The 10734-nt window shown below is 36.4% G+C and overlaps 1 protein-coding gene across 1 annotated transcript in view; it reads left to right on the forward strand.

Moving 5' to 3' along the window:
- LOC107720136 (interleukin-1 receptor accessory protein-like 1-A) overlaps positions 1 to 10734 on the forward strand; it is a 49601-nt gene that overhangs the window by 14990 nt on the left and 23877 nt on the right. Inside the window, exons 2-4 of the mRNA XM_016527765.1 lie at positions 2508 to 2793; positions 6383 to 6569; positions 7454 to 7607. Coding sequence (XP_016383251.1) covers positions 2508 to 2793; positions 6383 to 6569; positions 7454 to 7607 — 627 coding nt within the window. The remainder of the gene's footprint in view (positions 1 to 2507; positions 2794 to 6382; positions 6570 to 7453; positions 7608 to 10734) is intronic.

Raw genomic sequence — 10734 nt, forward strand, 5'->3', positions numbered from 1 at the left:
TTTAAAAAACACTGAGTGAGCAAAAATTTGTGAGATAGCTAGTTATAATGGTAATTAAATCATGTTTACATATGTATAAAAGCCTACATTAAAATCTGTCATATACATAGGTCTTTTCATTAGAAATTAGCCTACTGATTGCCACCATTGATGGACAAATTTTTTAAATAATATTAAAAATATCTGTATGACATTATATTCTGCAGTTCTTCCCTGTTGTACCGAATATCTATACTTTTCAAATTATCATATCGAAGTTAGAAATTCAAATATTGTGACAGAATTAATGTTGTAGGGTGCCACAAGTTTGTTAAAATTTCCAAAGGGTGCCGCGACTAAAAAAAGGTTGGGAAACACTGCCATAGAGCATTCAGTGTATTCCAGATACTCACCTGCAATATTATCAGCATTTTCAGAAAGGTACCATTAAACACAGAATTACAACATTATTATTATTATTACTCTGCGTTTTTCGACAGCATTGGCCTGAAGAGTGCATGAAACAAAAAACTGCTTTTTATGGTGGATACACACAAGTTTTTATATCTAAAATGACTGAGAACAATATGATGTGTCTTTAAAGCAGACAGATCACTCTGAATGTAGACTTTTTTTGGCAAAGCCAATTTGTCAAAAACAACTAATTGTCAAGTGTGAAATTAACACTAATTGTTACAGCCAGTGTTTTTGTTCTAACAGGATCTAGATTGTTGCACCATAACTGTTCACCCTGGAAAGATGAACTGAGAGAAAAACAATAGTATTAAACAACATTAAATAACTGATTAGGCTAGCTTTTTCTATTTTTATTGTATATTATTTTGAAGCTAAGTGTAAGCTCAATGTACTTAATGTATATCCATTAGTGCAAACTCAATCCCTTTGACCTAATGCGATCTTCATGCATACGTGCAAAGGCGATGCATGCTCGTATAAAAAAATGAAGCATAAATACTCAACCATATGTTCAGTGGAAGCACATAAATTTATAAAAAATGTTTTCTCGATTCATGTGCATGAACTTACAAACTCTATGTATATTTGCAATAAATTCATAAGTAACATGTTTGTAATACTGTGTATTCTAATTCAATTAACATTTCTGATTAAATCTGACTAGTTGAGTTACTGTCAGACTCTGTTCCATGTGTTGTGTGTGTCCTGCTCCCCATGTGCCTTCCCATGCCCTTATTTGATTAGTTTCCTGTTCCTCCCCTGATTAGTTTAGTTCATTTGTCCCAGGTGTTCCCCATGATGTGTCATTGCTCCCAGGTGTGTCTCGTGATCCCCTCCTCCTGTGTGTATTTAAAGTGTTCCCAGTCCCTACTTCTCTGTCCGCTGTTGTACGTCTTCCGGTGAAGGTCTTCCTGTGTTCGTCTCCCTTGGTTCCAATAAAGTCCTGTTAAAAGCATTCTCCAGCGTCTCCTCGTCCCTCGTGTGTGTGACACCGTGACCGTTACAACAATAAAAGTTATTTTAAAGTATCTGGTCTGGTAGAAAGGGCTCTGTAAGGCAAGGTACGGTTCCATTACAGTTGAGTGATTCCCCTGTATGTTTTACTGTTGATTTATGAATTAATCTCAAAATCAATATACTGCTTGAAATTTAATACTGGTGCACTCAATATATATAAAAAGTGCATTGCTTTTAAATTGCTATAGTATTTGTCTCAGTTTGGTCTTTTTATTTTTGGCTCTGTACTTAGAAAGAAAATCAGATAGAGGTACATCAATCATCACTGTTCAAGGCCACCAGTACCTCAGTATCTCAAATGATGTAATAAACATAAATATAATGTTGATTTTGTTGGGGGCAAAATCACATTATGTAAAATATGGGGCCTATTTAGGTTTTTGTTTTTTTTATATAAATTGGATGTAAAGGCTACAGTAGATTATTTGACTGTCCTATCAGATTTTAATAGCTCTATATTCTTCATCTCCAGAGTTTCAAAAAGCAATTAACTGCTTTTATTACAAGCTCATTCCATCTCCCGTGTACACACACACATGCGCACAGCAATCCCCCAACACACACACACACGTACTTGCATATGCAAACATTATAAAACAAAGCAGTTAATTACAACAATAAAACATAATTAGTTAGTGTATAATTAGTTGCACGGGTTAACTTCTCTATAGCAACCAAGCTTTAAAATGAACTCATATTGACTTAACATCTCAATAATTATGAGATTTTCTGACAAAAAACATCTGCATTTAAATAGCTCAAAATTTGTCTTTGTGTTTGTATCTGAAGCTTTATCTGCAAAAATTAATGAGTTTTTTTTACCTACAGGTTCTAATGTGTGTTTATGGATTAAATAATTTGCCTCAATGAAAAATAATGTAACTAAAAGAGATATTGCAGCTGAAAAATCAATTCTGTCATTATTTGCTTATTTTAAATGTTTAATGTTTTGCGGTTTGGCCAAATGGTCAATTAATAAAGAACATTTCTAAAGGTGTGGAGACTAATATCTCTGTCCTCCTGTCTTTCTGCAGTGGACGGCTGCACTGATTGGTCCGTGGACTATCTGAAGTACCGGGTGTTACACAGAGAGCCAGTGAGGATAAAGTGTGCTCTGTTTTACGGTTATATCAGAGCCAACTACACCCAGGCACAGAGCATTGGACTAAGTCTGATGTGGTACCGGAGTTCTGGGTTGGGACATGGTGACTTTGAGGAACCCATCTCCTTTGATGGGGTACGCATGAGCAAAGAGGAAGACGCCATCTGGTTTCGGCCTGCCGAGCTGCAGGACGCCGGTCTGTACTCCTGCGTTCTGAGGTGAGAGAGGGGGACACCTGCACATGTGTATGTGTGAACACTCATACGCTTAGATATGCTAATCCACAAGGAGACACACACACACTCTGCCTTTCGGACATTAGCCGGATTGGGGAACATGCTTAACTTCTTCCTTTGATGTTTTTTGATTGTCTTTCAAAGTCTTCAAGAAAAGCGCCATGCTGAGAAAATTAGTGTGTGTGTATTAGTGTCTGCATGTGTTGTGTGTGTGAGAGAGTTGTGTGTCTGTATCCAAAGCTTCTCAGAGACAGTAAAACTGGAAGTGAAATAAGTGAGCAACGGCAGAGGACAGTAAGACGTTCTGTCATCCATCAATCAAACACTGACACTCCGGCACTCTCCCATAATGCCACAGGCCACTTTCACACATATTAAACAGTCAGGCAACTCTCCAGGGTCTTCATTTGCTCAGGTTCCGACTGACTTGAGGTCAAAGCACATAATCTACTCATCATATTCACTTTTGCATCACAGAATGTCACAGTGTGTGTGTGTGTGTGTGTGTGTGTGTGTGTGTGTGTGTGTGTGTGTGTGTGTGTGAGTGTGTGTGTGTGTGTGTCTGTGTGTACTGAAAACAGACAGACAGAAACAGGAAAAGAGTGAATTTTAAATACTGTGCTGCCGTAATGTCTAACATTCTTGTAGGAAAAATAAAATATTTCAGAGTACTGTAATTATTTTTTCATGTGTTGTACTGTACACAAAAACACAGAGACCTTTTGGAGAATATTTTAAGGAATTATACACATGCTTCCAATGTGAAAGTGGTTTTAAAAGGCACCTTATTTCTAAGGCAGCATCAAATGTATCAATTGCAAAGAAAACATTCCCACCAGAATGCATCTGTGAAAATAATCATCCAAGATGGCAAACAAGTTGTGAGACATTTTAAAGGGATAGTTCTTCTAAACTTGTGTGACTTTTTCCTCTGTGGAACACAAAAGAAATTGTGAAGAATATTGGAAGAATATTGTGAAGAATATTCCCTTTAAATAAATAAATTTCATGCAATACTTAACAGAATTGGTAAAAAAAAATGTATTCGTATTTTTATGCTCTTTATAAAGGCCCATTCACACCAATAACAATAACTATATTATTATATACAGTATATTAATACCTCCACCAACAGACAATCAAGTTCTGTTTATAAGCATGCACTGCAGTTACGTTGTCTGTCCAGTTGAATGGATTCTGTTTTCCAATGTTTTAATCATTCATCAGCAAAAAAATAAATAAATAAATCAAACAATTAGAACATTAGAACAATTATTAAAACTTTATAGCCCCTTTCACACAGTAATACCAGTAAATTGCCGTAAAATTACCGGAACGACAAAAATGCGCTGTTCACACAGGCAACGGCGTTCCATCTTTTTATCGGTAAAGCACCATTCACACAATAAATTTCAATATATCAGTAAATTTTGTAATATCATTAACTGGAAATTACCTCTAAACCGCTGCGCCTCCCGGTGTTGTGTTTGTAAACATGGAGGGGTATACATGGTCAGTGTTTTTTTATTTTTGTGTCAAACATTCACATTCATGCAGCTGCTTTTGGCCCAGAGACATCATATTAGACGACTTTAGACATTTCTTTGATTTCCGTAAACATCGCAGAGTAAAAGCGTCAGAATGTTATGATTTGCCCAGAGTGGACGTCTTACGTCAGCACGTTCTGAGCTCACACATGCTCATACCGGTAATCTCGTTCTGCGTTCACGCAGAACACATTACTGTTCATTTACTGGTAATGTTACAACTTCTCATACCGGTAAATTGCCAGAAGGAATTTACCAGTATTTTTGAAAAGGTCCTGTTCACACATGATCTCCTTAATGTAATTTACCGGTTATTTGCCAGGAAAGACTGTATGTGTGAAAGGGGCTTACATTTACCATTATAGTTATCGGTGTGAATCGGTTCTTGGTATGAACAGCCCTTAAGAGTATTGCATTCTTAGCTTATGCTAATAATGTTGACCTGATTTAGCTCGTAATTTCGACTTTTTCACTTCAGTGTAATATAATGAAGTTCTGATGAGTTATATGTTACTTGCAAAAGCAATAGGATTTAGTCAGTATGCTTGACTCATTTTGGCAATTGAGTAAACAACCATTTTTGTCAATATATTGTTGAGATTACAGCATTTACCAGCAGTGGATTAAAGCCTAAAATAACTGGCCAAACACAGATCCCCTGGAATCAATTAATGACCGCTAGTTGTAAAATCAGTCACTTATGAGATTCCAGTTCAGTTAGGATGCTGCCTAAGAAGGAAGCTGTCTATGTAGGCAGCTCACTAGATTTAAAACAGAACTAAAGAGCTTTGTTTATTAAGAACCCAGTTAGCAACAGGAAATTGGAGTTGTTGTTGTTCTGTTTCCTCTGAGACTGGCTTTGACCTGATTAAACCATAAACAATAGTTTTCAGCAACACACCGGCAGAAGAGAGCAGATATTTTAGTTTTCTTTTTAGGTTTATAGGGTGATAAAAAAAAGACTGTGCTGACATATGCGGGTGTCTGAAAACAGTGAGAGTGTAAAAATAGTCTTTGCTATACAGTTAATAGGGCAGAGAGAAAGACAGCGTATAGTTTATTTATTTATTATTTTTTGCTGAATTTGTTTATGCATTTTACAAGAGACAAGTGCATTGCAGGTTGCCACCCCAAGCACTCTGTAACCACGGTAACCCGGTAGGAGGTGTGAGGTCATTACACTGAAAAGGTCAAATTTCAACAAATCTTATCAGCAGCTATTAAACTCAAAGCCCATGGACAAAACAAACACTAATGCCGTTTAAATGGAGACACACTCATCAATGCAGAGAAGTGTGTGTTGACTTGCAATGCTTCTGAGTTATAGAGTGTGTGTATAGAACTGTGTGAATATGTGTTTGCGGCTGTGTAATTTTGTTTGACTGACTTTAATGCAAAAAAAAAAAAAGCAGGGTCATATAATGAGAAATCAAGTTTTTTAATTAAATAAATAAATAAATGCTCATAATAATATGAAAAAATACCGTTTTCAGAACTTAGAACTGCAATAACATTTCATTCTGTACTTTCACATCTTTCATAGTCTTAAAGGCACAGCAGCAAAAAAACATCCAATTTAATTAAGGGTCATAGAGAGTGTAGGATACTAAATTTGACATGTTTTTCTGCTGAAAAACATTAACTTACATTATAAGTGGACCTCAGGGAAAAATAGAAAGTGATAAAAAAATCAAAGGACCCTTTAAAACATTTTAGAAAACATTTCATTCTATTCATTTGCTACTTATATTCCATCAGTAAAACACTAATTATTTGGAGCCCTACATGAAAATTGCAGACAAATTTTGTTCCATCATGGTCAGATTACATCTATCATGGTTGAATTACAAATAAAATCATGTTTTATTCTCGTATAATTTGTTTAGTGTATAGGCTCTGTGAGATGATAACAAATTCACGATCAGTGATGTCTCTCGTGAGTATGTGTTAATCTGATTACGGATAGCACAGTTTATATACTCTGCGTTTGTGTGTGTGTGTGTGTGTGTGTGTGTGTGTTACAGGAATTCCACGTTTTGTATGAAGGTGTCTATGACTCTGTTGGTTGCTGATAATGACACAGCAGGATGTTATAACTCAAAACTGCGCTACACTGAGAAAGGAGAACTGGGCAAGAGTAAAGACATCTCCTGTCCTGATATCCAGGATTACATTCAGCCTGGAGAAAAACCACAGATAATGTGGTACAAGGTACAGTGGGAGATACTGTGTGGTGATTTCACTAAACAGTTGCACCGTTCAGCACACAAACCAGCGTCTTATTCACAAACCACCTGCGATCCAGCATCACGGCACCTGCCCCCTGAGAATTTAAATGAAGTCATTGTCGTTCTTTTCAGAGCAAACACACATTCTTTTTATGTAAATTAGGGTTATTATACTTTATGCCAGTAAGTCAGTGCTATTTGCCTAGGGCAATTAACATTGTGCTTTTACTGCACATGCAACCGTAAACAGAAAATTATTTAAAATAGACTGTTTATGTACATTTTCAATTGATCATGGCAGCAGTAATTTATCAAATTATGATTAAAAAGTGTTCTAAAATACAGTTGAGAGCACTTTCTGCATTTTAAAGAGTCCATTCAGGTGTCTAGATCGCAGTGTTGCAGCAGTAACCTGCGAGATCAGGAACTCCAGCCTGCAAACTGTGTTTAGCACTGATTTTTTTGGGCCACATTTGTGCCGTTGCTCGATTTGCATGCTGTCACCAAGCGCAATCTATTCTTATTGAGTATTATCATTATGAAGTATATACAAATGTATATGGTGCAGTTTCATCTCTTTGTTTCTATATGTGACCCTGGACCACAAAACCAGTCTTAAGTCGCTGGGGTATATTTGTAGCAATAGCCCAAAATACATTGTATGGGTCAAAATGATTGATTTTTCTTTTATGCCAAAAAGCATTAGTGTATTAAGTAAAGATCATGTTCCATAAAGATATTTTGTCAATTTCCTACCGTAAATATATCAAAACGTCATTTATTATAAAAATTGACCCTTATGACTGGTTTTGTGGTCCAGGGTCACATATAGTTTATCTCTCTTTCTCTTTGCCTGCGGGTGTGCAGGAGTGTAACGTGCAGCAGTGGAGGAGCAGTGTGTTGCAGACCGCAGACATGCTCTCCATACAGGAAGTGAGGGAGGATGACATCGGCAACTACACCTGTGAGCTGGTTTTTGGAGGCTTCCTGGTGCGGAGGACGACCTATCTGAGCGTGACAGGTAGTACCGTGTGACGTCTCTTCAGTGTGTGTCTGTGTGTGAGAGCACTTGCTCTGATAGTCTCGCTTAGAGGAGTCGGTTGTTTTTTGAAGTGTGTGAGGTATTATTCTTTCTGCTTCTCATTTGGTTTCAGTTGCATTCACTGTGCCATGCTTTTGTTAACAATGACTTTCCTGCGTGTGTCATTAATGCACAAGTTTTTCAGTGAATAACTTTTCAGTCTGTTCCTCATAAAAAGCTAACATATGATTTTAGAAGATTCAAAATATAGTGCATGAGTCATATGGACTACTTTGGACGTTTTTGGAGTCCTCAATCCCTCATTTGTATCCTTTTGTGTTCCGTGGATAAAATATAATCATATGGCTTAGAATGAGAGTGTTTGTTGAGTGTTTGTTTCTTTTGCTTTGCCACTTTGATTTATTTGATTTATTCTTTCATTAGTTTTAATTAGAGATTTTAAAAAAGAATCAACAAACACTAAGTATTAAATTTGAATTCATAGCTCATTGTATGAGCTCTACTTGAAAACATATCCTTTTAAATTTACAGAAAAAAAGGCAGCTGTGGTTGCCAGAAATTCACCATAAAGTATACAGTGACATTTTTTTTTTCATGTATTACAGGATGGCAAATTAGCCCCTGTATATTTTACAATTTACTGTATAACTGTATTTTTCATGAAGTTATGTTAATGTGCCAAAATCAGCTCTTTACCACAAATCATAATAATAATACACCATAACTATAATCCATAATGGTACGCATGGTACATGATGAATCAGGTTCATTGTAAGTGGCCTGTTCATAAAACATGGGCAATACTTCTACATAAGCGATGCAACAGTTCATACAAACAAAGACAAAACACCACAGGATAACAAAAATTCTACAGTAATGCAATAAACATTCACTAAATAACAAAACGTAACACAAAACACCCTAATGTACATTACTGATAACAAAAATGATAAGAAACTAAATTATTTAAATAAAATATAATCAACGCAGGGACTTCAGAAATGTCTTTTTAATTTTTTTCATAATAGATATGTTAATTTCTAGTTTTTGCTGTACTGTACTTGTATTTACTGTATTTTGCAGTAAAATTGCATATAATATGATGCTAAAACCATTTACAAATTTTCACTGTATATGGTAAGGTAACCTACATTTAACCAGTTAACATTTTTTACAATATCTTTACAGTATTTTTCTGTAAAAAATTACAAACATTTTACAAATAGGCAACGAATTTTGCCCAGACTGGCACCATGCACATTTTCTTCAGAAAAGTTGCGTTTAGTGCCACAGAAATTACACATTGCAGATTTAAATACTGTATATTTTAATGTTAAATGTGGTGATGAAGTGGTTCATGTTAACACAGCCATTTTTTTGTATTATTTAAAAGCTTTTGTCCTTTAGGATAGTCGAGAGGGACAGTGAGGGGGAATGAGATTGAATTCTGACACAAGGCCAGACCTGTGTTCCCGTGAGCACAACTGCTCATATGTGTCGTGAGGATGTGCACTACCCACTACACACATTTGACCTCTATTACTGCTCTACACACACAATAACAGAGATAGAGAGAAAGATAGAGTATGACATTTATACAGACACAACACTAAGCTGGCAGTGAAAAGGTCATTTTCATCTATATATTTATGTTTTAACATCTCTGTCTACGATTAAACAGATTCTTATTTGCCCCTTGCGAATTCGGTCCTTTCTGCTACTATAGTACATCAATAAAACGGCGCGTACAGGTGAAAAGAGGTCAGACGTTATTCTCTCTCCCTTTGTAAGCCCTCATTCGGTTGAAACCTATTAAAACACTCTGCGCCTCTCCTCCCGTACTCATTTAAAGCCTATTTTAGGATGGCATTAGACTCTCAGGGACGATTTCCTGGATGGAACTTATAGTCCAGGACGGCAGATGATTCTCAACGGAAAAACCACCATTAACAGTAAAATTTAGTCCATAGCTCAATTTAACCCTCGTCACGGAGGCAGAGTTTTGATGTTAGGAGTCGTATAGCAGTTACAGCAGAATCATAGCACTATAGCTCAATTTGTTTTGAGCTGGTTACAGCAGTACGTCTCTATAATTGCTACAGTAACTTGCCTCAATGGTACATCTCTGCAGCGGGTTATCTGGTGGAGCTGCCTGTGCGCCTGAGGGAGGAAGTTAGCGGAAGAACACGGAATCATTTTCTTGTTTTTGAGTTCTTACAGACAGTCTATTACTGCGGACATGGTTTTCAACAACAAAGATTAGAGCGGTGGGTTTTTGTGCCTTTTTGTGCGCATGCATGTCTCAAAATTTGAAGCGTCAAACTGACCTACAAAAATACACAGCCGATGATGTGAATCGGTGCTATTGTACATCCTCTCTCGAGGCAGAGGGCCAAAAATGTGTGTTTAAACAGTTAATCGTGCGCATTGCACACACCCGCACACACAAACGGTGAAGAAATGACTTTCTGGGTGAGCGTGTTTGTGTGTAGTTGGGTGTAAACTCTAAATATCAGTCACAGAAGCTGATTATTATAGTAATGGGACAGATAAATAGTAAAATGGTACATTTACATTTAGTCATTTAGTAGACGCTTTTATCCAAAGCGACTTACAAATGAGGACAGATATATATATATATATATATATATATTTAACAGAGAATAAGTTGCCTTTCAGTACAGTGCCGTGTCCTGTTATATCTACAGGACACAGGAGCGTCATGCTCTTGTAAAGTCCGATGTGCTGCACATTGACCTGGCCAGTCTGCTGCCCTCTCTCTCACCCAGTGATTCATCATGCTTTGCCTGTAGTCGAAGAAAAAAACATATAATATTACAAAGGCACATAAAAAATGTAGCTGAATATTTTTTTTTTTTATTCGATAAATGGCGACAGAGAACATAAAATCATTAGAAATGGTTGAGGTGTTCAGTAATGAATAAAACATCAGGTTTTTTTTTGTTGTTTTTTTTGCAATAAGGAACACTTAATGGGACAAATAATAATTTTTTATATCACTTCATTATATTCATTATATAAGGCTATCAAATAATGTGGGGGAAAATGTCTCTGAAATCAGCAGCTCATGAGGGAACATTTATTC

This window comes from Sinocyclocheilus rhinocerous, unplaced genomic scaffold, assembly GCF_001515625.1.
Source record: "Sinocyclocheilus rhinocerous isolate Xijiao unplaced genomic scaffold, SAMN03320098_v1.1 scaffold631, whole genome shotgun sequence".
In the NCBI taxonomy this organism is placed as follows: Eukaryota; Metazoa; Chordata; class Actinopteri; order Cypriniformes; family Cyprinidae; genus Sinocyclocheilus; species Sinocyclocheilus rhinocerous.